The sequence below is a fragment of the Crocuta crocuta genome, unplaced genomic scaffold, assembly GCF_008692635.1.
Source record: "Crocuta crocuta isolate KB4526 unplaced genomic scaffold, BGI_CrCroc_1.0 scaffold57, whole genome shotgun sequence".
Classification (NCBI taxonomy): domain Eukaryota; kingdom Metazoa; phylum Chordata; class Mammalia; order Carnivora; family Hyaenidae; genus Crocuta; species Crocuta crocuta.
The window spans coordinates 3,098,834-3,125,540 of NW_027532163.1; the positions used below are offsets into that span (position 1 = coordinate 3,098,834).

Here is a 26,707-nt window from a genome sequence, read left to right on the forward strand (position 1 = left end):
ACTTCCTCAGCCGAGGTTCTGGAGTGAGGATGACACAGTCCTAGGTCCCATCCTATCAGATGGACATGACCACGAGCAAGAAATAAATCTGTACTGAGATTTTGGACGTGTTTGTCATCGCCCTATAATCTAGTGCATCCTGATTCAAACAGGAAATTCTGTCTAGCAATTTTTTACTGGCTTAAAACAATAAAAACTTATTCTCTCACAGTTCTACAGGGTCAGAAATCCAAAATCAAGGTACAGGCAGGGCCATACTCCCCCCAAAGTTTCTGTGGGAGAATCCTCCCTTGCGTCTTCCAGCTTCTGGTGTCTCCAAGTATTCCTTGGCTCAAACCTGCACAGCTCTAATCTCTGCCTCTGAATTCACATGTTCTTCTCTTCTCTCTCCTCTAGGTCTCTCTCTCTCTCCTTGAAGTATAGTTGATATACAATGTTATATTAGTTTCAGGTGTACAACATAGTGATTCCTCAATTCTATATATTACATAACGCAACCCTTGCTAAGTGCAGTTACCTCCTATCACCATACAAAGTTATCATATTATTGACTATATTCCCTACATTGTATTTTTCATTCCTATGACTTATTTACTTTATAACTGGAAGCTTATGCCTCTTATTCACCTATTTTGTCCATCCCCTTACTCCTCTCCAGTCTGGTAACTACCAGCTTGTTCTCTGTTATTTATAAATCTGTTTTTTGGTTTGGTCATTTGTTTCATTTTCTTAGACTCCTCATATAAGTGAAATCCTATGGTATTTGTCTTTCTCTATATGACTTGTTTCACTTAGTAAAATATGTTCCAGATTCATTCATGTTGTTGCAAATGGCAAGAGAGATGAATGGATAAAGAAGGTGTGGTATATAAATACAACAGAATATTACTCAGCCACAAAAAAGAATGAAATCTTGCCACTTGCCTAACATTATTGATAAACTCATTTTGTGGTAAAATCATTAACTGATATAGAATTTATTTTGAAACTGCACCACTGCAGTAGAAGTTCCAGCCCCATGACTTACTAGCTGTGTGATGTTGTGCAAGTTACCAGAATTCTTGGTGTTTCAGTTTCCTCATACATAATATGCATACCCTAAGAATATCTACATCAGAGGCTATTGTAGGTGTTAATTAACATACATAAAGTGTGTAGAAAAGTACCTGAACATGGAGGATATTATCAAAATGTTAGCTGCAATCACTACTACCAATTTTAATTTTATTCTATACTCTATTTTCCCCACTACAGATTTAATTTGGGGCTTATTTTTATTTTTTAAAGTTTATTTATTTATTTATTTATTTTTGAGAGAGAGAGAGAGAGATAGAACACACAAACAGTGGAGGGGCAGAGAAAGGAGAGAGAGAATTCCAAGCAGGTTCTGCACTGCCAGCACAGAGCCTGATGAGGGGCTTAAACTCACAAACTGCAAGACCATGACCTGAGCTGAAACTAAGAGTCAGAAGGTTAACCAAATAAGCCACCTAGGCACCCCTGGGTTTGTTTTTATTTATATGGCTCAAGACTGTCATGTTTCTTCAATTTTAAATTTTGTTTATCCACATTTCTGGAAAATTCTTAGCCATTATCATTTTGAATGATGCCTTCCCTCCATTCTCTATTCACTTCTACCTGACACCTCTGACATGTAGGACTGACCTACACTTACTCAACCTGCCATATCTCTTAATTACTTTTATTATGTGCTCTATTCTAAATGACTTCTACAGATGTTATCTTTTATTTATTCATTCATTCATTCATTCATTCATTCATTCATTTATCTTTGAGAGAGAGAGAGACAGAGCGTGAGTGGAGGAAGGCAGAGAGAGAGGGAGACACAGAATCCAAAGCAGTCTCCAGGCTCCAAGCTGTCAGCACAGAGCCCAATGTGGGGCTCGAACCCACAAACTGTGAGATCATAACCTGAGCCGAAGTCAAACGCTTAAGCCATAAACCCAGGCGCCTCAGATGTTATCTTTTAAAATCAGTCCACTGGGGTGCCTGGGTGGCTCAGTTGGTTAAGTGTCCAACTTCAGCTCAGGTCATGATCTCATGGTTTGTGGTTCGAGCCCTGCGTCGGACTCTGTACTGACAGCTCAAAAACTGGAGCCTGTCTTCAGATTCTGTGTCTCCCTCTCTTTCTGACCCTCCCTTGCTCATGCTGTCTCTCTCTCTCTCTCTCAGAAATAAGTAAAACATTAAAAAAATAAAATAAAATCAGTCCACTAATTCTTTCCTTCTGTTTCTACAATGCACCAGGCACTGTTCTAGGTGCTCAGTGCTTGGGATACAACAAAGGAGATAGACATTAAATGGAGCTTAATTATGGTGGGAATCATATTTATGAATAATTATATTACATAGTATATAAGGTGGTAAGTGCTGTGAAAACCCACTAAAGGGGAAATGGGAAAAGATGGTTGCCATTTAAAAGAGTGGCCAGAGTAGGTGTCATTGAGAAGGTAACATCTCAGAGACTTGAAAGGACTTGAGAAACTTAACATACAGATAGTCAGAGGTAGAGCATTCCAGGCAGAAGAGTCAACAATCAAACAGGTACTAAGGCAGGACTATGCCTAATAATGTCAGAGGAACAGCATGAATATGGCTAGAGCAGATGAGTGGGAAGAGATAGATGAGAAAGGTAAAGACAGACCAAATTATGCAAGGCATTGCAGGCCATTGTCAGGATACTGGCCTTCACTGAAATGGAGAGCCACTGCAGGATTTTCCGCAGGGCAGTGAGATGAACTAATTTCTATTTTATAGGGGTCACTCTAGCCATTGTGAAAAGTATTGGCCAAGGAAGGTAAGGGCAGGAGGGAGACCCTATAGGAAACTACTGACAATGGCTTGGATTAAGATGGTAGTAGTGTGTATTGGGCGCTGGGATATGCCATCCGGATTCTCTTCAGGAATAAAGGACTTAGCTGCTAGTAGTGATGAGGCAGACAATCCTCAGCTACCATTAGGAGTCGGCTCCTTTCAGGGAATGCCTCTGCTGAAGAGAGCTATTCTGCTCAAGGATCATGCCCCTTTTCTGGAATGGCCCGTATCCAATGACAACTGGTACATGGGAAAAAGGTCTGGGCTTCTTGCCCCCATCTCAGGAAAGGTCTGAGGGCTTATCCCATCTTTAGAACTCTGCAGCATTAGTTGAGGCTTCCATTTACATGGCAGTTAGACTTCTTCCTCTGCTCAATCCTACTTCATTGACTGCTCTTCTACAGCTGTGGATCCCAAGAGCATTCCATAGTAAATCTTTGGCATGCTAATCTCAATCTGACTCTGCTGCCCTGGGAATTCATCTTGCAACATGGTGGAAAAGTAGTCAAATTCTAAATATAATGTAAAGGCAGGAACGACAGGATTTGTTAACAAATTGAATGGTGTGTGTGAGAGAAAAATAGGAATCAAGGATGATGCCAAGTGGAAGGATGCTTGATTTGAATAAGTGGAAAGATAGAGTAAGTTACCATCAGTTGAAATAGGGCAAATTGAGTGGAACAATTTTAGGAGTGAGATCAGGGTTTCAGTTTTCAAGATACTAAATTTGGGATATCTCCAAAAACCTAAATGGAGGTCCTGAATAGGCAGTTGGAGATCCCAGCCTAGAGTACTGGGAGAGAAGTTTGGAATGAAGATATAAATTTAGAAGTTATCAACATATAGATGATAATGGAAATCATAAGATAGTTGAGCTTGGTGAAATCAGTAAGTGAGTATAACTAGAAAAAAAACCAAGAACTGAGACCTGAGGCACTTTAACTTAAGATATGAAGAAGAAGGAGGGGCGCCTGGGTGGCTTAGTCGGTTAAGCGTCCGACTTTCGCTTAGGTCATGATCTCGCGGTTCGTGGGTTCGAGCCCCGCGTCGGGCTCTGTGCTGACTGCCAGCTCAGAGCCTGGAGCCTGTTTCAGTCTGTGACTCCCTCTCTCTCTGACCCTCCCCTGCTCACGCTGTCTCTCTCTCTCCTAGAAATAAATAAAACATTAAAAAAAAAAGTTTAAAAAAAAAAAGGATATGAAGAAGAAGGAAAGGAACTAGTCTTAGAGACTGAGGAGTAACCAACAGAGGTGGATTTCCCATGATCCCAGTGAAGAGGTGTTAGGACTTCTCATTAGCATGGGTGCCTTTGAGTGCTGGGAATTGCTGGGAGGCATAGCTTGCTCTAAATAAGGAGAGGAAGCCACTGTGTGGTCAGAAAACATTTCTATGTATGAATTTCTAGTAAACTGCCTAATATGATCTCAGAAAAATAAGCCCTAAATTTCTTACCTTTCTAATAATTTATCATGATTTTGCCCCTTTTTCTAAACAACTCTGTGTGCTCTTAACTAGTTATGATTTATTTGTAACATTATATTCTCTATCTTTAAAAGGTTTCCCAAATTATATAAGCTTTAGGTTCCCAAAATGCTAGGTTCGCCTTTGATGACCAGTAAAGAAAGAGAAGAACCAGAAAGAGTGTGGTGTCTTAAAAGCCAAGTGAAGAAAGGACACAACTGGGCTAAATGTTGTCAAGGGATCAGTTAAGAGAAGGACTGACCATTGGTCATTGGATTCAGTTATTGGGAACTTTCACAACAGCAGTTTCAGCTCAAAAGGTAGAACATATCTGTTTTTTTTTTTTTAAATATTTTTAAAATCAATTAATTTTGAGAGAGAGAGAGAGAGAGAGCGCACGAGTAGGGGAGGGGCAGAGAGAGGGAGACAGAGAATTCCAAGCAGGCTCCGCACTAGCAGCAAGGAGGCTGACTTGAGGCTCGAACTCATGAACTGGGAGATAATGACCTGCACGCAAACCAAGAGTCGGATGCTCAACCAACTGAGCCACCCGGTGTCACTGTTTTTTTTTTTTTTAAACTTAACATGAATTTTAGACATCCTTTCACACCAGCATATATGAACACTTTGCTACTTTATATAGAGCTGCTTCATTTTAACAGCTACACTGCATTTCATTATAAGTATAAACCATAATTTATTTAATGGGTTAGTCCCCTATAAAAGAATATTTAAATAATTTTCAATTTTATGCTATTTCTGGCAGTGCCAAAATAATTTGCCTTTTACTGTGTCATATCACACATATATGAATATCTCTGTAGGACAAATATATAGAAATCAAATTGTCCAGTCAAAGGGTATCATCACTGAAAACTGTGATGAATATTTGGCTGTGTATTCACATTCTTTATTATCTCTATCAAGTATTTCTTCATGTTTATAGTGGAAGGGGGCTTTGTGAGTGAGTTCAGCCTCTTACGCTAACTCTTTATCTTCCATTATATATTTTAAATGATTACTTCTCATATTTAGAAGAGNATTTTATTTGATAAATATGCATTTAATTACTTTATTAGTTATAATAGCTTTCAGTTAATTCCTTTTAATTTTTATACATCTATACTTGATAATAATTTTATATTCTTTCTGATATCTATAACTCCAATTTATAGGAAAATGTGACAGACCAAAGGTTTTTGATTTTCGGGATGGAACAAGGGCAGTCCTAAGGAAGTATTTTGCAATTCAGGCTTATTTCAAGAAGCAAGAAAGATTCCAAACATACAACCTAACCTTACATCTCAAGGAAGTAGAAAAGAAACAGCAAATAAAGCCTAAACCCAGCAGAAAAAGGGAAACAGTAAAGATTAGAGCAGAAATAAACAATATAGAAACAAACAAACAAAGCAGTAGAACAGATCAATGAAACTAAGAGCTGGTGTTTTGAAAAAATAAACAAAACTGATAAACCCCTAGCCAGACTTCTCAAAAAGAAAAGAGAGAGGACCTAAATAGATAAAATCAAAATGAAAATGGGCTTATCACAACCAATTCCTCCGAAATACAAGCAATTATCAGAGAATACTATGAAAAATTATATTCCAACAAACTGGGCAATCAGGAAGAAATGGACAAACTCTTAGAAACTCACAAACTAGCAAAACTGAAACAGGAATAAATAGAGAATTTGAACAGACCCATAGCCAGCAAAGAAATTGAATCAGTAATCAAAAATTTCCCGACAAATAAGAATCCTGGGCCAGATGGCTTCACAGGGGAATTCTACCAGACTTGTAAAGGAGGGTTAATACATATTCTTCTCAAACTGTTCCAAAAAAGTAGAAATGGAAGGAAAACTTCCAGACTCATTCTATGTAGCAAGCATTACCTTGATTTCAAACTAGACAAAGACCTCCACTAAAAAGGAGAATTACAGGTCAATATCCCTGAGGAATATGGATGCAAAAATTATCAACAAGATACTGGCAAACTGAATTCAACAGTACATTAAAAGAGTTATTCCCCATGATCAAGTGGGATTTGTTCCTGGGCTGCAGGGCTGGTTCAATATTGGCAAATTAATCAACATGATTTATCATATTAATAAAACAAAGAATAAGAACCATGTGATCCTGTCAATAGAGGCAGAAAAAGCATTTGAAAAATATATCATCCATTCTTGATAAAAACTCTCAACAAAGTAGGGGTAGATGGAACATACCTCAACATTATAAAGGCCATATATGAAAGACCCATAGCTAATATCATCCTCAGTGGGAAAAAAATGAGACCCTTACCCTTATGGTCAGGAACAAGACAAAGATGTCCACTCTCACCATTACTATTTAACATAGTACTGGAAGTCTTAGCCTCAGCAATCAGACAACAAAAAGAAATAAAAGGCATCCAAAGCAGCAAGGAAGAAGTCAAACTTTCACTATTTGCAGATATCACGATACTTTATGTAGAAAACCTGAGTCACCCAAAAAACCTGCTAGAACTAATGCATGAATTTAGCAAAGTTTCAGGATATAAAATCAGGGTGCAGAAATCTGTTACATTTCTATATAGAAATAACAAAATCAAGGAATCTATCTTATTTGCAACTGCACCAAAAACAATTCAATACATAAGGGAAAAAAAAACACCGAGAGGTGAAAACAAACAAACAAACAAGTACAAAAGAAAACCAACCAGGAAAAAAACAGCTCTGAAAACTATCAAATACATAAAAAAACTGAAGAGGACACAAAGAAATGGAAAAGTATTCCATGCTCATGGATTGGAAGAACAAACATTGGTAAAATGTCTATACTACCCAAAGCAATCTACACATTTAATGCCCTCCTTAGAAAAATGCCACCAGCATTTTTTGCAGAGCTAGAACAAACAATCCTAAAATGTGTATAGAACCACAAAAGACCCCAAATAGCCAAAGCAATCCTGAAAAAGAAAAGCAAAACTGGAGGCATCATAATTCTGGATATCAAGTTATATTACAAAGCTGTCATCGAGTCATCAAGACAGTGTGATACTGGCACAAAAACAGATACATAGATCAACAGAACAGAATAGAAAACCCAGAAATAGACCCACAACTGGATAGTCAATGAATCTTTGACAAAGCAGAAAAGAATATTCAATGGAAAAAAGGCAGTCTCTTTAACAAATGGTGTTGGAAAAACTGGATGGCAACATGCAGAAGAATGAAACTGGACCACTTTTTTACACCATACACAAAAATAAATTCCACATGGATGAAAGACTTGAATGTGAGACAGGAAACCATCAAAATCCTAGAGGAGAACACAGGCAGCAACCTCTTTGATCTCAGCTGGAGCGACTTCTTCCTCGCCAAAGGCAAGGGAAGCAGAAGCAAACATGAACTATTGGGACTTCATCAAGATAACAAGCTTCTGCACAGTGAAGGAAGTAATTGACAAAACTAAAAGGCAGCCTATGGAATTGGAGAATATATTTGGAAACAAGATATCTGATAAGGGTTAGTATCCAGAGTCTATAAAAGACTTTCCAAACTCAACACCCCAAAAACAAATAATCTAGTGAAGAAATGGGTAAAAGACATGAATAGAATCTTTCCCAAAGAAGACATCTTTCCAGATGGCTAACAGACACCTCAAAAGATACTCAACATCACTCATCATCAGAGAAATAAAAATCAAAACCATGATAAGATACTGCCTCACACCTATCAGAATGGCTAAAATTAACAACACAAGAAACAACAGGTATTGATGATGCAAAGAGAGGGGAATCCTTTTGCACTGTTGGTGCAGCCCCTTGGACCTATGGTACAGACCTACTCTATAATCCAGCAACTGCACTGTTAGGTATTTACCCAAATGATACAAAAATACAGACTCAAAAACCCAATGCTTGTAGAGCTTTATCAACAATAGCTAAACTATGAACAGAGCCCAAATGTCCATCAACTGATAAATGAACAAAGAAGATGTGTTGGGGCACCTGGGTGGCTCAGACAGTTCAGCATCCGACTTTGGCTCAGGTCATAATCTCACAATTCGTGGGTTCAAGCCCCGCATCGGGCTCTGTGCTGACAGCTAGCTCAGAGCCTGGAGCTTGTTTCAGATTCTGTGTATCCCTCTCTCTATGACCCTCCCCTGCTCACACTCTCTCTCTGTCTCTCAGAAATAAATTTAAAAAATTAAAAAAAAAAAGATGTGCTGTATGTATATCAGTGGAATATTACTCAGCCATCAAAAAAGAATGAAATCGTGCCATCTGCAACTACATGGATGAAGCTAGAATGTATGATGATAAGCAAAATAAGTGAATGAGAAAGATAATACCATATAATTTCACTCATATGTGGAATTTAAGAAATAAAACAGATAAACGTATGGGAAGAGGGGGAAGAAAGGGAAACAAACCTCAAGAGACTCTTAATGATAGAGAACAAACTACGGGGTTGACGGAGGGAGGTGGGCTAGATGGGTGGCTTAGATAGGTGATGGGTATAAAGGAAGGCATTTGTGATGTGCACTGGGTGTTGTATGTAAGTGATGAATCAATGAATTCTACTCCTGAAACCAATTTTGGCTCAGGTCATGATCTCGTGGTTGGTGGGTTTGAGCTCCATGCTGAGCTCTACATTGGCAGTGCAGAGCCTGCTTGGGATTCTCTCTCTCACCCTCTCTCTGCCCCTCTCCAACTCACATGTGCTCTCTTTCTCTCTCTCAAAATAAATGGACAAACTTTTTGTTTTTAAAGTTGTGATTATATAAAGATGGCAATTTCAATTAACCAGATATTAACTAGAAAATTAACTAGAAAGTTTAACTTTGATTACTTAGTAATTAAGTGAAACTGAACTTTATGAGGATGAGGTTACACATGGTAAGGACTTAAATTATTTAGAAGAGCTCTAAGAACCTGCATGTGTTAAGTCTCAACTACAGTTTATTTTGCAGAATTACACCTAAAATGTCTACATATAGCTACAAAAGATTTACTCGAGCCTATAGTTTTCTTTAGTGTCTTGAAAAAATATTTAGGGTGAATGTTTCTAAGAAATGTTATTAAAGGCACATAAGAAACAATGGTTACTGATTGGAAATCACTTAGAGCTATTATACGCTTTTTTTCACTTGTGCTCTTGCATTTTTATTCAAGTCAATTTGGAGAATTTCAAATGATATGTTTTCAAAAACAATTTTTAAAACACTCTTCCCTGATTTGATTTTTCATAAACTAAAGGGCAAAGTGGCTTACAAAGGCTTTGAAATTGGGCAGACCTGGCCTGGGGTCCTGGTAGATGTATGAGCTTGGGCTCTGAGCCTCTGCTTCTTCATCTGTAAAATGGGAATAAACCTACCTGACAGATAAGAAATACTTTTAAAGTATATAAAATAGCTACAGTAGACCTGGAGTCTAACAGCCAATGCATAAATAGATGATAACAGTGCTAATAATCTCTCTTGCAATGACTGGAGAATACTGGGAGAAAAATAAAAAATGAAGGCTTCTTTCTGGCCTAGTTTCTTGCTTAGGCATGGGCTCTCATTTCTAATCACATTCTTATAACAGAAAAACAAAATTTTAAAATCTTCCCTTCTCTGTGTCCATGACTTCCAACCTATACATTCTTTCTGTATGTCTAATCTGAATTCCCAGAGCCACCATGCTTTTAACTATCCAAAACCAGAAAATCCAGTCATTCTTGATTATAACATCGATCTCAACCTGCATATTTAGCCCGTTACTGAAATCTACCTTTGAAGGCTTGCTCTCTCTCCCTCCCTACCTCTCTCTCTCTTCCCTCCCTCTCTCCATCCAACAAGTATTTATTGAACACATACTATGTGGTAGGAACTGTTCAAAATAATATTGTATATCACATACTAACTGCAATGGAAAAAAATAATGCAGACACAGATAATGCATGCACACATGCACCAAGTATATACTAGGAAAAGTGCTACTTAAATTAGGGACCTAAAAGTGGTCAGGAAATGAGCCTGGAGTAATAGGATTTTTGGCAGAAGAAGAGCCCCCTGGGAGCACATAAGTAAGCCTGGAGTTTAAGGGAGAGGTCCAGAAAGAGATACAAAATGGGGAGCTGTCAGTACATAGCTGATATAAAGCCATGAGGAAAGATGAGATCGCCAAAGGCAAAGAGTAAAAGACAGAAAAGAGGTTCAAGGACTTGTCCTTGGGGGTACTCCAGGGTAAGACAGGGAGATGAGGAGAAACCAGAAGGTGAATGAGAATGCCAGATGGTAAGACAGAAGGAAACCAAAAGGCATAATATCCTAGAAAGACAAGTGAATAAAGAGAAGACAAGGAGAGGGGGTGACAAATTGAATGAAATGAGTAAGATGAGAAGTGGGAAGTAGATTCCACAGTATGAAGTCGCTTGTGACTTTAGTGGAACAGTTGGGCAAAAAGAAAAGTAATAAAGGAGGATTCAAGAGAGAATAGGAGGATAGAAATTGAAAATAATACAGAGTTGTCAAAAGAAGTTTTGCTGAATAAGGGAATAGAGGAATGGAGTTGTAGTGGGAAGAAGAGGGATTAAGAAAGATTTTTGTTTCATTTTATTTTGCTATGTTTTTTTTAGATGAAAGGCATGACAGCATACTTGTATACTGAGAGGAGTGATCCGATAGATAGGAGAAAATTGACAGTAGAAAAAGTAATAAGGGCACCTGGCTGGCTCAGTCAGTGAAGCATCTGACTCTTGATTTCAACTCAGGTCATGACTCATGGTCTGTGAGTGTGAACTCCTCGTGGGGCTCTGCACTGACTGGCTGGAGTCTGCTTGGGATTCTCTCTTTGTCTTTCTCTCTCTCTCTCTCTGCCCCTCCCCTGCTCACATGTTCACTCTCTCTCCCTCTCTCTCAAAATAAATAAATAAACTTAAAAAAAAAAGGAAAACCTAACAACTGTACTACTTTTGAGTACCAAAGGGACATGGGTTTTAGTGTCCAGGTGTAAAGATTGGTTTTGTCATAGACAAAAGCGAGGGCAGCTTATCTCTAGTAACACGAAAGGAGAGCTGTGTACATGGGTGCAGATGCAGGCAGATGCAGTACATGTGGTGGTGGGAATATGTGTGTGTGGGGTCTCTTCTCAGAGCTTTCACATTTTTCAGAAAACAGGACTCAAAGCCATCATCTGAAAAAGAGGTGGAGGGAGGTATGAAGAGACAGGAAGTGTGCAAAGTCATCGAAGAGACTGGACAGATTAACAGAACGGATGGATGACTGGGCTAGGGAAATGAAGTAGAATATCTGGGGAGAAGTAAAAACTGACTCTCTGCAGGTCAGTGGTCATGAATTTAAAGTACAGGAACACCTGGTGACTCAGTAGATTGAATATCTGACTCTTGATTTCGGCTTAGGCCATGATCTCATGGCCCCACATCTGGCTCCATGCTAGTGTGGAGCCGGCTTGGGATATTCTCTCTCTCTCTCCCTCCTCCCTCCTTTTGCCCCTCTCCCCTGCTAGTGCTGGCTATAAATGAATGAATGAATGAATGAATGAATGAATGAAGCACAGCTAGTTGCATGTTTTTCTCCAGCCACATTCAAATACACACTGCCACCACAGAACTGGTAGAGAATTGTACTCAAGCAGGGTTGAGGTTTCGTCAGGTAATTGCTATTAGAAAGTGGGAGGAAGGCAAGGGAGTTGAACACGTATTCAAGAGGAAGTGATCATAAAGATAGATCATGATATTGGCATATCTGCATTTGTCCTCTGCCGTCTGCTCACACAGGCCTTGCTCTGAATCAGGGGCTCCGTAATGCTAACCTGAACCGCGAGGGCTGCTCACCGCCACGCTCAGCTAATCTCCTCGCCAGTTCCTGGCTGCACGTGGTTCGTGTTCATTTTTGTTGTCCCATTCTCCTCCAAATTCCTTGCCTTTAAGAACCAGACATTTCTTATAACATTTCTATTCCAAAGCCACCACTAAACTGTAGACTACTAGAATTTATACCCGCTTTAACTGTATTTGCATGGATCATTACACAAACTTGTATCAAGACATTTATCAAATTATGACCTTGCATCTGCCTTTCCCCTCATTTTCCACTAAAATGTGAGCTGAATAAAATCTTTTTATGCAGCACCTAACACAGTACCTGTATCAAAGCACACTTGATATAATGTGATATGGAGACTTGACTAAGTGATATTTGACTGCCCTTGGGCCTTTGTTAAACTCCATCCAGTGGCATTAAATATCTGTAACTGTGGCATATGTACTTTCATGTGTCGCTACTGCTGAGCATATGCTAGATAAAGCAAGCAGAGGCTAGCAGGCTTACCACACAGCAGGAGTAAATCCCATGTCTTCCCTTTACTATACAGGAATTCTTCCTTATGAATGTTTTATACACTGTGGACCATCTGTTAACTTTTTTAGGTTGTCGTGTTATACTAGAACCCCAAAATGATTAAATTTCCCCCATTGACTTACATGGAGTAAGGGGCATTTTCTGAACACATCTTAAAATCGACAATCTAAAAATTTCAATATCACAAAGCATTTTGAAGAATTTCATGCAAAATAAAAGCTAAACTTTGGAATACTAAAAAGGTGACTTATTACTCAAAACATTATTTCTATAATATTCAGAGTTGTTGCCTATAAAATTTAGGTAACTACCATGAGTCACTCAGGACCAGTGCCTGGTGTGACATTGTAACATAGACCCAGGTCTTCCTTAGAGAGGGATTATTGGAGCTTTCCTCATCTGTTGATGGACACAGAAATGCCACCTGTGGCATTTTGTAGGCTAGTCACCAAACTCAGTAAATGGGTTGGGTCCCAGGGCATGGTCAGAAACATGAATTTGCTCCATTATCACCAACAACTTCCTCATAGGATCATTGCATACCTAAGCAGTTTTGCCAAAGGAAAGCTTGTCATTAATGATGCAAACAGAAACAAAATAAAAACAAACTTCCATCTGTCTTCTCTCTCTCTCACGCACACACATACAGGCACATATCTGAATAAATTTTTTCCCAGAGAAAAATCAGAACTCAATTTATGATAATACTGTTTTCAATGCATATATTTTTATTACAGAAAATGAACTTCTCTCTATAAGTCAGACTACTTGTAAAATAAGTCATTAAAAGGTATGGTCATGGGGGCGCCTGGGTGGCTCAGTTGGTTAAAGTGTCTGACTTTGGCTCAGGTCATGATCTCACGGTTCTTGGGTTCGAGGCCCACGTCGGGCTCTATGCTGACAGCTCAGAGCCTGGAGCCTGCCTCGGATTCTGCTTCTCCCTCTCTCTTTGCCCCTCCCCCATTCACACTCTCTTTCCCTCTCTCAAAAGTAAGGATTTAAAAAAAATGTTTTTTTAAAGGTATGATCATGGAAAGTGTTTCCTTAATAACTGTCAACATGAGGAAAATCTAGTTCTGCATAATTTCTAAGTCAAAGCTTAGGCATGATAATTATCCTTTTCTTTATGTTACAGGGATAAAGATCCACATTAAAGCTTTTCTCGTGTTATTACTGAAGTACTAAAAGTAGGAAAGGCCATGAGATATGTTACTGAAAAAAATTATTTCAAATCTAAAAAAATACAATTGGATGAAAATATTGATAAGAAATGAAAAATAAAGGTGCAAACACACTCCAGTATTACTATGTGTGACATTAATTTATATCCGACATTAAAACAATTGCAAAATATTTTTTATGTTGTTTTGTCTTAGCTAGAATCTAAGCCCATCAAAGGTAATATAATTTACGTACACTACAGAGATCAGTAAATATTTACTGATGACCATTCTGCTTTTCTCAGAGAATACATCCATTGTTCATAAAATAATCCTGTTTGTCAGACTCAGTCACTTGTAAGTTTTCCAGGTTTGGGTGGGAGCGGCAAAAATGAATATACAATAGTCCCCCCTTATCTGTAGGGAATACATTCTAAGACCCCCACTGGATGCCTGAAATCACAGACAGTATGGAAACTTATATATACAGTATGGTTTTTCCTATATACACATCCTTACGGTAAAGTTTAATTTCTAAAGTAAGGCATAGTAAGAGATTAAGAACAATTATAATAAAGTAGAACAACTATAACACAATGTTACAGAATGTCTCATAACTGTGCTCACTTTCTTCCTTCTGTGAGGATGTGAGATAATGAAATGCCTACGTGATGAAACCAGGTGAAGCAAACGACATAGGCATGTGATATAGCCTTAGGCTACCACTGATCTTCTGACTCTATCAGAAGGAAGATCATCTGTCTGCTTCTGAACCACTGTTGACTACGGGCAACTGAAACCATGGAAAGAGAAACTGCTGGTACTTTGAAGGGTTAATTCCGGCCCTTATTTCAAGAAATTGTTACCACCCTCATTTATTACTTTTTTTTAAAAATATTTTTATTTCTAGGAGAGAGAGAGAGAGAGAGAGACAGCGTGAGCAGGGGAGGGTCAGAGAGAGAGGGAGTCACAGACTGAAACAGGCTCCAGGCTCTGAGCTGGCAGTCAGCACAGAGCCCGACGCGGGGCTCGAACTCACGAACTGCAAGATCATGACCTAAGCGAAAGCCGGACGCTTAACCGACTAAGCCACCCAGGCGCCCCTCATTTATTACTTTTAAAAAATGTTTTTATTTTGAAAGAGAGAGTGAGTGGTGGGGGTCAGAGAGATAGGAGATAATTCCAAGCAGGCTCCACAAGGAGCCTGATGTGGGGCTCGAGCTAATGACTATGAGATCATGACCTGAGCTGAAATCAAGAGCTGGATACTTAATTGACTGAACCACCCCAGCACCCCTGTTACCGATCTCATTTAAAAGGATACCCTTGCTGAATCTTTTCACTGAAGGAGGCAGTTTTGTTACCTGGCAAGTCCCTTTTACCACCACCAAAAACCTTTTTAAATTGTAACTTAAAATGACAATCCTCTTCTGTCCAGTCACCAAATGGGATGAAATTGCCAACTATATATTTTCTCTACCCCCACACTGAAGTAAAACAGTTAACATGCTATAAATCATGCCATTACTCACCCTTAGTTGATGTTATTATATATTCATGTTTAGTGTCATAACAGTTTTGTGTTCCAGATCAAAAAGTTAATACAGGAAGGACCAAAAAAATTTAACTAGCTAAAATTTTTGCCAGGTAGTAGATATTTAATTTGTTTGGTTTCATTTGTTTTATGTCTTTAATATTGAGCAACATTAACTGTTTCCTGTAGGAATGAGTTCATAAAAAAAGATCCACCACATCTAGAACTAAACTCTGCTCAAGGAAATCTAGACCCCTGTACGATGATAGTGAAACTTTAGTCAGCCAATAATTACTAAAATTAAGCTTTCAGATAAAGGAAGAGAGCTTCCTTCTCAGCAATGAAAAAAAAAGCAAACCGCATCAATGAAAAATGTATGATGCCAAGATAAACATTTTCATTCAGTATCTACAGCAATGACACACAGTACAGTTAACAGTGAGGGTGAAAATACCGAATTTATACGGGAGAATAAAATAAACACATGAGCTGTAATAAGAGCTCTAAATAAAACAAATGAAAAGTACTACATAATACTTTAAAAGCACATTTTAGATGTCCATGACCGTGGTGTGTGTGTGTGTGTGTGTGTGTGTGTGTGTGTGTGTGTGTGTGTGTGTGTGTGTGTGTGGGGAAGCCGAGTATAGGTCAGGGACGGTCTATGAGAGGAGAGGGGTATTTTAGCTGAGAGCTGAAGGGAAAAAAGGAATTGCCTTGGGGAAGAGGAGAGGGTAACAGTCTTTCACATCAAAGCAACTGTAGGTCTGATGGCCCTGAGGAAGAAAGGAATACAAGGAACTTGAGCAGCGAAAATATCAGGGTGGCTGAAATACACAGTGCCAGAATGTCAGGACAGGTAAGCAGTGGGGCTGGAGAGGTGGGCCAGGGATCCAGGGTTGTGTGGGCCCCATGAGGGATTTTAATCTCTTTGGTTTTCATCAGACAAGTGGCATTTGGCTTGGTGGTTTTAAAAGACCAGTCTGAGGGTGCCTGGGTGGCTCAATTGGTTAAGAGTCTGACTTCAGCTCAGATCATGATCCCACAGTTCGTGGGTTCAAACCCCGCATCGGGCTCTGTGCTGACAACTAGCTCAGAGCCTGGAACCTGCTTCAGATTCTGTGTCTCCCTCTCTCTGACCCTCCCCTGCTCATGCTGTCTGTCTGTCTGTCTCTCTCTCAGAAATAAATAAAACATTAAAAATAAATAAATAAAACACCAGTCTGAGCAATCAGGTAAGGAAAAGAAATAAAAGACATCTGACGAGGAAGAAAAAAAAAGTAAATTGTCTTTATTTGCAGATGTTATGGAGACAGGGAAACCAAAGAGACCCCATGAGGAATAAAAAAAAAAGTTGTTTTTTTTCCCCCTTTGCTTCTTTTCTGGCTTCTATTCTTGCTAAGATCTGCACCCCTGCCCTACACATAATGTAAGTCCTCCTTATAAAGGACAAAGAGTTTACAATGTCTTTGGAGTCTTCTAGCACAACAGATAACATCTAAGGAATGACCAGGTCAGGCCATCATATGCATATTCCAGACCGCTGTCACTGAACACCTTGACAGCAAGACCTTCTGGCTATAGGGAATAAGTGACATATGACAGACACTTGGATCCTGTCCTTGTTTTGACCAGTTCCGGGATGCCTGAGAAGACACGTGTACCAGACCATAATCGTCAATAAAAACCCTAGACCCCAAGCAAAGACTTCCTGTAATCCATTTGCACCTGCTCTCTCTCTTCCTTCAATAAACTGCTTTCACCTCCTGATGGTTCGAGTTTGATTCCTGTGTGAAGCCAAAGGTCATTGTGGCTGGTCCTGTATGATCCCTCTGGGTCCTTAGACCCAGTCTGCCTGCATCGTCTTGGTGACCACAAAGGGACCCTCAGGAGAACAGCAGTATTCCCAGTCTGAGTCTGCGAAGCACAGTTTGGCTTTCAGGAACCGGTAAGTTCCTCCTCTGGGAAACAGTTGGTTTAATGCTGATGTAATTTTTGTCAATGTGTAACTCGTCCATTCTCCAGTGGCGGAAGGGAAACTGGAAAAACTGGTCTGCAAACCTGTTCTCTTACTCCCTATTCTCTGTCTGCTCTGGAACTCTTTTTACTCTCGCTTCCAGACAACTTCAAGAATTTTAGTTGTCATGAGAGACTGAGTCACTCAGCTCTGAAGAAAAGGGACACATGTTCCTCCCTGCTGAAAGGTGTTCTTGGGCAAAGAAGGACCAAGGACAGTATTTGACATAGACAGTGATCCCAGGGAAACCACCCCCTCCTGCCATGGTCATGTTTGGCTCACCCAGGGATGCATGCAGAAGGACGGATCATCCAGTGCTCTGAGCCCCCGCGGCGGCTTTGGGATGCCACTGGGAGAAACCGAGGCAGAAAAGAATGGAAGATTGGCTCACTGCTGACCCACATTCAACTCACACTGGGCTTTTCATAGAATAAAGTCAAAACTGTCTCTCCCTTTCTCTCTTTTCCTCGCTCACTTACTCGTTCTCTTTCTTTTCCACTGCCAGGTGGATGTCTCCTCATGGCAATTCTGGGACGCTGGAACTGTGTTGGGGACTGGTGGCCAATCCCACTGAGGACCTAAACTCTTAGAATAAAGAAGTGGTCCCGGTACCCACAGTTGCACTGGGTTTTCGGCTTATAGGGACAGGACACACGGCAGGCTGGTCACTGCCACGTGGGTGTCTCCCTGTTGGGCGGGGGAGGAGACATGCGGCAGGCTGGAATCTTTTGCACCCTCTTGCTCACTATGCCTGACCCTTTCACTCTTTCTACCCCTCTATATTTTTACCTTTTTTGCCTTTCAAATTGTTCTCTCTGCCATTACACAGCTATATTCTCTGACCATAGTGTTCTGCATCAGTGCGCCATCCTTAAGAGATTATTTTTCCCCTTTTGATTTCTAGAAAGTTCCACGATTTCTATCTGACTCACTGGGCTGGGGCTACTGTGGCCAGTGACTGCAGACTCTGCCTCAGATCCCTGGCCTTCTGAACACTATTTTCCTAGAATCTTATCCTCTCTTTGGCCCAGCCTGACTCCTTGCTTATGGTCCTCAATGGGGGCGGCAGTGAGCATCCCAACGGATTCCCTGTTAGGATGGCTGTTATGTAATTAGGCACACTTTATGCTGGATGAGTTGAAAAAGAAGAAGCTAATATTCTGTTGTAATGAGGTTTGGCCCCAAAATCCACTTGGGAGACCAAGAAACCTGGCCAGCAAATGGGACTTTGAATTACAATACTATTTTACAGTTTGATTTATATTGTTAGAGGGAAGGGAAATGGAATGAAGTGCCTTCTGTGTTACCCTTTATGGCCCTGTATCAGGACCCCAAAGGACAATGTAAAAGCTGCATGGCCCAAGTTCCTAAATCAGTAGAGGCACTTGACATCATGGAACTGACTCTGGTGTTTGATCTGACTTGGGGGAACCTGCGGGTCTTATTATTTTCTCCTTGCTGCTCTGTAGAAGAAGGAATGAGACCACGCAGAGTTAAGCCAGTTAATTTTGATAAGGGGAAGTGGCTCAAGGAAAGGATGAAAATCCAGCTCTCTTTGGAGCCTCTCCAGAGGTCCTCTGGTAGAGGCTTTCCAGAAGTATGCTCATACAGACCCCATTTCTCTGAAAGAGCAGTCATAGCAGGCTGTGTATTCATCCTGCAATCTATAGCAAATATCAGGAGAAAACTACAGAAGGCACTTACTGGGTCCCCAACTCCTATGAACCAATTGCTGAATATGGCTTTTGCTATCTTTAATAATGCAGACAGGTCAGAGAAGGAGGATGAATTTGTCCAAAGTAAATGCCATGCCCAACTTTTGGCCACGGCACTGGGGAACCCTGCACTCCAGGATCACTGCGTCCGGAAGCCTGCGAGGCCGGAGTCTGGCAAAGCCAGACCAGAGTTCCTGGCTCACAAAAAGCCAGGTCCCAATACATGTGCCTTCTGTAAGATGGAGGCCACTGGAGAAATGATTATCCCCACCTCAAAAGAAAGACGGGTCTGGTCCCAAAACCTCTACCGGCCAAGGTTACGGAGGACTAAAGGAGCCCAACCTCTCCTGTGACTCATCCCTGACATCCCAACATAACATATGAGGAGCCAGGAGCCCCCGCTGATCCCTCACGTGGCAAGTAAGGGAACTGAATTTTTACTGGACACAGGAGCCACTTACTCTGTCCTGACTCAGCACAGTGGGCCTCGATCCCAGCACTCCTGTACAGTTACTGGAATAGACGGCTGGCTTCAGGTGAGACAACTCACTTGTCTACCAGCTTGTGGCACGGGCTCTCTCTTGTTCTCGCAAAGCTTTCTCCTGGTAGCTAAATGCCTTACTCCTTTACTGGGCAGTGACTTACTTGCTAAGCCACAAACTGCCATCCAAATAGGACTGACAGATGCAAATGCAGAGAAAATAAAGTTTATAACGGTTGAGACGCCTAGACATGCAAGTGGGACATAACATTTATGTGCCAGACAGTATACCTCCCTATACTGCAATCAGAATAATACCCAATGTAATGGGAAGCAGAAGTTCCTGGAAGAGCCAATAATATTTCACCCATTCTTATCTCCCTAAGACCATATAAGAATATCCTTGGAAAAGGCAATATTCTATAAGATCAGAGACACAAAAAGATATTTGGCCTCTGATTAAGAAATTTTTGAGGGGAGCCTAAGTGGCTCATCTGATTTTGGCTCAGGTCATGATTTCACAGCTCATGGGTCTGAGTCCCGTGTTGGGCTCTGTGCTGACAGGTCAGAGCCTGGAGCCTGCTTCAGGTTCTAGGTTTCCCTCTTTCTCTGCCCTTCCCCTGCGTGTGCTCTTTCTCTCTCTCTCAAAAATAAATAAACATTAAAAAATTTTAAAAGAAGAAAATTTTGAAATATGGATTATTAACTCCTGGTCCGTCATCCTGCAATACCTTCATTCTATTAGTGAAGAAGCCAAACAAGGTGTACTGCTTTATCCAGGATTTAAGAGCAATTAATGAGGCAGTGATCCCTATTCATCCTATGGTCTCTAACCCTTATACTACACTGACTCCAGTTCCTCCGGATACAAACTAGTTTATGATCTTAAATTTAAAGGGTGCTTTCTTCTGTACACCAGAACACCTGACTCCCAGTATCTTTTTCCTTCTGCATGGGCTACTGCTGATAATTTGTGAGATTTCCCAGCTGACCTGGATGGGGCTGCCTCAGGGCTTCTGAGACAGCCCACATTTGTTTGGGAGCACTTTAAAAAGGAGATTAGGAGATTTATAATGGAATTCCCAAGTAATGGAACCTTGCTTCAACATGTGGGCGATACATGATTGTCAGCCCAACAAGAGCATTCTGATGAAAATACAATCCTCATCCTTAATGTTTTAGGACAGCAGGGGTTCAGAGTGTGTCCCCAGAAAGCCCAGGCTTCTAAGGCGAAGGTTCGCTATGCGGGCTACATTCTCACTCCAGGGGCATGGAGATGGATGAGCCCACGACAGAAGATCAGCCATATTGTATATCTGAGTACCTCAAACCAAAAGGCAATTAAGAGCCTTCTTAGGCATGGTAGGTGTTTGTTGCATTTGGCTTCCAGGGATTAGCCTTATGGCCAAACCCCTTTATAAGCATTATAAGGAAGTGAATTTGAACCCCTGGAATGGAATGATGACTGCCGCCAAGCCTTCAAAGGTCTGAAAAAACAAAACAAAACAAAACACAAAAAGCACAAAAGACCAAAGTAACTGCTTTAACCAGAGTACTACAGCTATGTAAAGAGTTAAAGTTAAGTATATATACTGCTTCTAAACATGGGTTCTTAATACTTCATGCTCATGCAGCCATTGGGAAAGAACGGGGACTATTAACTTCAAAGAGGTCCACTGTAAAACACAGAGGGAGAATGTTAACATTATTAAGGGCTACACAGCTTCGTTAGGAGATGGCAGTTGTACACTGTAAAGGACACCAAACAGACCAACCCATGATGAGTAAAGGAAACAATTTTACCGATAGAATAGGAAAAGTGGTGGCAAGGAATGAAGAGCTTGCCACACAGGTTTTAGCTTTAATTCCAGAAGCTCTTCTAGAAGAAAGAAGCCCAAACTATACTTCCTCTGAGGCTGAATGGGCCTCACAAAGGGATTTGAAATTGATTCCAAGGGAAGGCATAAATTAAATAATATATATATAAATTTACTCCTCAAGGCATGGCGATGGAAAATAATTAAGCCTTCTTCTGCCACTCCTGGAGCTGCTTGTGTGCTCGCTCGGTGTGGACCCGGTACCTCTTTGGTGAAGCGGCAGCTGAGGGGATGCTGGCGTTCTCCATGACCGATGAAAAGCCCAAGCAAGAAGTCATGACTAAGAACAATGACCATATTAATTTGAAGGTGGCAGGGCAGGATGGCTCTGTGGCGTACTTTAAGATTAAGAGGCATACACTACTTAGTAAACTGATGAAAGCCTACTGTGCACGACAGGGCTTGTCAATGAGGCAGATCAGATTCTGATTTGATGGGCACCCCATGAATGAGACAGACACACCTGCACAGCTGGAAATGGAAGATGAAGATACAATTGATGTGTTCCAGCAGCAGACAGGAGGTGTCCACTAAACAGGGAAGCCGCCTCTTTTCTCCAGACCAAGAAGATAGTCTCAATTAGAAAACCACAATTTGGTTTTACCACATCACGACTACTACAGTGTAGTTTTTTCTATTCTTTCATTTTCCCTTCCCTGCTCCTTTACTGTACAGAAAGTAACTGTGTACGTGCACAACCATATTGCATTTGTTTTTAACAAAATGGTCAATGGCATGTCTTGAGCGACATCAAATGGGGAAAAATACTGGTTCTGTGAAAACACCCCCTTTCTCCATCAGTGGCATGCTCCTTCAGCTCTTTATATTCGAGTAAGTTGTTTTGCTCTCATGGTTTAACAAAAAAAGGAACAACACAAAAATCTTTGCACTCCCTGTTCTATTGAAGAATTTTAATGTCCTTTATTTATGATGGTAAAAGCAATGACAATTTTATAACTTTTTTGTAGGTAGCTATTACATTTAGGGCAATCTGTCTTTAAGGAGGGATAAGTTACTCTAAAAGAAATGGATCCTAGATAGTTTCCCCTTCAAGTTAAGGATCTTGTTAAGTAAACTTTTTGTTTAAAATGAAAAAAAAAAAATTAAGCAAATACATGACACCACCCACTTTGGTAGAGACACTATGGAAAATCTATTGCATCAACTATTCAGAGGAAAGACTCTAACCAAGACTACAAGGAAAGTTACCAGAGCATGTGAGATTTGTGTCAAAAATGACCTAGGGTCCTGGCAAATTGACTTCACTCAAATGCCACTCTATCTGGGATACGTGTCTGTTGGTTTATGTGAGTACATTTACAGGGTAGGTGGAGGCCTTCCCTATGGGGCAGAAAGAGCTTTAGAGGTTTCTAAGACCTTATTGAAGAAGTGCCTGGGTGGCTCAGTGACTTCAACTCAGGTCATGATCTCACAGTTCCTGAGTTCGAGTCCTACATCTGGCTCTGTGCTGTCAGCACAGAGCCTGCTTCAGATCCTCTGCCTCCCTCTCTCTGCCCCTCCCCAGCTTGCTCTCTCTTTCTCAAAAATAAATATTAAAAAAAAAAAAAAGGCCCCATTAAAGGAAGTCATACCTAGGTTTGGATTTCTCCAGAATCTGCAAAGTGATAATGGCCCCTCCTTTGCTACTAAAACAACACAACAATTATCAGTGACTATAGGGATCTGTTATCAACTCCATGCCGCATGTAGTCCTCAATCTTCAGGAAAAGTAGACAAAATGAACCATATCTTTAAATGGACTTTGGCCAAAACTCTGTCAAGGAACTCATGAAACATGGTAACAGATGTTACTGATTGCTTTACTAAGTGGTTCCAAGGGGCTCTTAAATTGAGCCCCTTTAAATTAAAATACAGAAGACCTTTTTCTCATTGCAACTTTATGGTTTGCTGAGGAAATCAACCAAATTTTAAAATATATTACTAGTCTGGGTAAAATACTAGCCTCTCCAAAAGTATGGAAATAAAATACTTGCATATCCCATTGAAGACAAGTCATCTGTGCCAAGACTAGCAGGGAGCGAGGTACTATTAAAAAACATGGGAAAGGGGGTCACCCGAAGATCAGCTCGAACCAAGGTGGGAAGGGCTCTGTCAAGTTCTACTTAGCACCCCCACAGCAGAAAACCTTCACGGTATCTCTAGCTGGGTTCACCTGTCCAGAATCAAACCTGTCTCTCCTGAGTCTTTACAGGAGCCAGCTCTGATACTGCCTCCAAGGGAAGAAGGGGACACATATGCCTGTGAGCCTGTCAACTATTTAAAATCTCTTTCCGAGAACAGACCTGCTGCAGTGTCCACCCGGAGCTCCTAACACCTACCCATACCTGAGAACCCGAAGAAAAACGTAAAGTTGCTGCTCTGAAGGACCAATAAGTAAGGCTCGATGAAACTTCTAAGATCTTTCGCTTTTCTGAGTTTACTACTCTTTCCTTACCTAGCTCTAGGAAAATTTAATGGCCCCAATTTATTTTTGCAATGGGCTCAGCACTATGCTGATAATTTACAGAAAAGCTCCTGCTGGATTTGTGGCCTCCTCCCTTTATCCAGCACCTCAGGCCTCCCTTGGTGGGTTTCTCCTTTACAAGGCACAGACTGGCATTACTTGTGCCGATACGTAGACGATATGGTTTTCCACCCAAATATGAGCATATTCAATGACATCTCTATTACTAACAGAAATGTTTCTTATTGGCCTCTGGTAAATACTACCTGGAATTCTCCAGGCCATGAAAGACCTTTTTCCTACACCCAGACTGCCAAAATCATGAAAGAATATGCCAACTCTAAAATTGAAAATAAGAACACACTGTGGGGAACAGTTAAGCTTAACAATATGAGATATACTGAAGATGGTTATTTCCAAGTATGGGATGAATTTATGTGGCTTACTCCTACCATAGGCCAATTAAATCAGAAAGCTCTTTTATGTTGGGAGCAAAGAAATCATACCTATGATGCCTGGCCTAACAGCACCCGGGAATTAGGATGGCTCCCCCCCACAGCCTGTACCCATATCATTGTCTTACAAGCAACGGATTGGTTTGCTACTGACTGGATAAGACGACCAAGCATCAGATGGTTGGCGCCCAATGGCACTCAGTGGCTCTGCGGCACAAATTTGTGGCCCTGGCTGCCCCCTGGATGGATAGGGCGCTGCACCCTGGGCTTTCCTTGGATGCAAGGGAGCTGGTATAAAGAAATACCGAGGCCTGCAAATTACCCCAATCTACTTCATCGCTGGACACGGTCAGTCTTCCACTGGTATGACCACCTGTTAAGTATTTTCGTACCCCAAATGGGAATAGAAGACATAATATGGCACGTAGAGGCCCTCACAAAATACACCACACAAGCCCTTAATGATTCTATGTGGGGAATGTCCCTGCTAAATTCTGAAGTTGCATTAATGAGAAAGGCTGTATTGCAAAACAGGATGGCCTTAGACATACTAACGGCAGCTCAGGGAGGGACCTGTGCTATCATTAAAACTCAATGTTGTGTATACATCCCAGACAGATCAGCTAATGTGTCCAACCTCTTAGCAGACATGCGCACCCAAATTGAAGCAATGTCTGATGCCTCTGGTTCCCTCAATGACTGGGTTTCTTCCTGGTCTGGTGGAAGTATATGGTCTTGGTGGAAAAAATTTCTCTTAGCAGTAGTAACAATAGTTATGCTAGGGGTTTTGTTCTGCTGTGGGGGCTACTGTTGTTGCATGCTTTGCACGCATATATCAGAAAAACTATCAGAACGGGTGGTCTTTGGGCGCCATATTCTTCCTAGGTTGAAGCCTCATGCACATGTCTGACAGTCTGCAACTAGAGGCTCTTCATTTAATTGGGATTTTTATACCTCCCAATAGGTAGGGTCTTCGATCCCTTTCAGCCTGAAGAAGCTACAGAAGATGAGACCTTCACCCTTCAACACCCCTAAAGAATAAGGAGGATAAAAATCCCATGGCAGGCAAGGAGACAGGGAAACCGAAAGGACACCATGAGAAAAAAGCTTTTTTGGTTTTTGTTTTTTTTCTTTTCCTTCTTTTCCAGCTTCAGTTCTTGCTAGAGTCTTCCTTACCTTAATGTATGTCCTCCTTGTAAGGGACAGAGATAATGATTTCTTTGGAGTCTTCTAGCACAATAGATAACATCTAAGGAGTGACCAGGCGAGACCACTATGTGCATATTCCAGACCACTGTCACTGAACACCTTGATGCCAAGACCCCCCTGGCTCCATGGAATAAGTGATTTATGATGGTCACCTGGACCCTATCTTCGCTTTGACCAGTTCTGGGATCCCTGAGAAGACATATGCACCAGATCCCAATCGTTAATAAAAACCCAGACCCCAAGCAAAGACTCCCTCTTTTCTGTTTGGGGTCTCCCAGACACTCTATCTGTATTTGCTCTCTCTATACCTTCAATAAATTCTGCCTTCACCTCCTGCTGGCTCATGTTTGATTTCCATCCTGTGTGAAGCCAAGGATCCTCTTGCTTTGTCCTGTGGGACCCCTTCTGGGCCCTCAAACTCAGTCTGCCTGCATTAATATGGATGTATACATTAAAAAAAATCCTAAAGACTCAATCAAAAACCTGCTAGCACTAACTGATTAACCAATTCAGTAAAGTTGCAGGAAGCAGAAACCAACATACAGAAAACAGCTGCATTTCTAGACACTAGTAACAAAGCATCTGAAAAAAATAAGGAAAACAATCTCATTTACAATAACATTCAAAACAATAAAATACTAAAGAATAAATTTCACCAAGGAGATGAAAGATGTGTACACTGGTAAGATTTTGATGAATGGAAGGGGTGCCTGGGTGTCTCAGTTGGTTAAGCGTCCAAATTCAGCTCAGGTCATGATCTCACGGTTAGTGGTTCGAGCCCCGCATCCGGCTCTGTGCTGACAGCCAGCTCAGAGCCTGGAGCCTGTTTCGGATTGTGTGTCTCCCTCTTTCTCTGACCCTCCCCTGCTCATGTTGTCTCTCTCTCAGAAATAAATAAAAAACATTTTTAAAAAATTTTTAAAAAGATTTTGATGAACGGAATTGAAGAAGACACAAATGGAAAAATACCTCTAATTTATGGATCAGAAGAAATAACATTGTTAAAATGTCCATATTACCAGAAGCCATCTATAGATTCAAAGCAATCCCTTTCAAAATTCCAATGGCATTTTTCACAGAAATAGAAAAACCAATTTTAAAACTTGTATAAAGACACAAAAGATCCTGAATAGCCAAAGCAATCTTGAGAAAGA

The 26,707-nt window shown here is 40.8% G+C and overlaps 2 protein-coding genes across 7 annotated transcripts in view; one reads left to right on the plus strand and one right to left on the minus strand.

The window, feature by feature from the left end:
* The window catches only part of TBC1D19 (TBC1 domain family member 19), a 152,404-nt gene that overhangs the window by 34,585 nt on the left and 91,112 nt on the right, over positions 1–26,707 (minus strand). The window lies entirely within an intron of this gene.
* LOC144241903 (endogenous retrovirus group PABLB member 1 Env polyprotein-like) lies at positions 16,076–25,887 on the plus strand. Of its 3 annotated transcripts, none has more exons than XM_077776572.1 (3): positions 16,076–16,194; positions 16,971–17,283; positions 23,629–25,887. In XM_077776572.1, exon 3 carries the CDS (start codon positions 23,830–23,832, stop codon positions 25,252–25,254), a length of 1,425 nt encoding a protein of 474 aa, XP_077632698.1. In that variant the 5' UTR covers positions 16,076–16,194; positions 16,971–17,283; positions 23,629–23,829; the 3' UTR covers positions 25,255–25,887. The 3 variants fall into 3 exon arrangements, with proteins under 3 accessions (XP_077632698.1, XP_077632696.1, XP_077632699.1); XM_077776570.1 differs by having other exon boundaries at positions 23,638–25,887; XM_077776573.1 differs by having other exon boundaries at positions 23,727–25,887.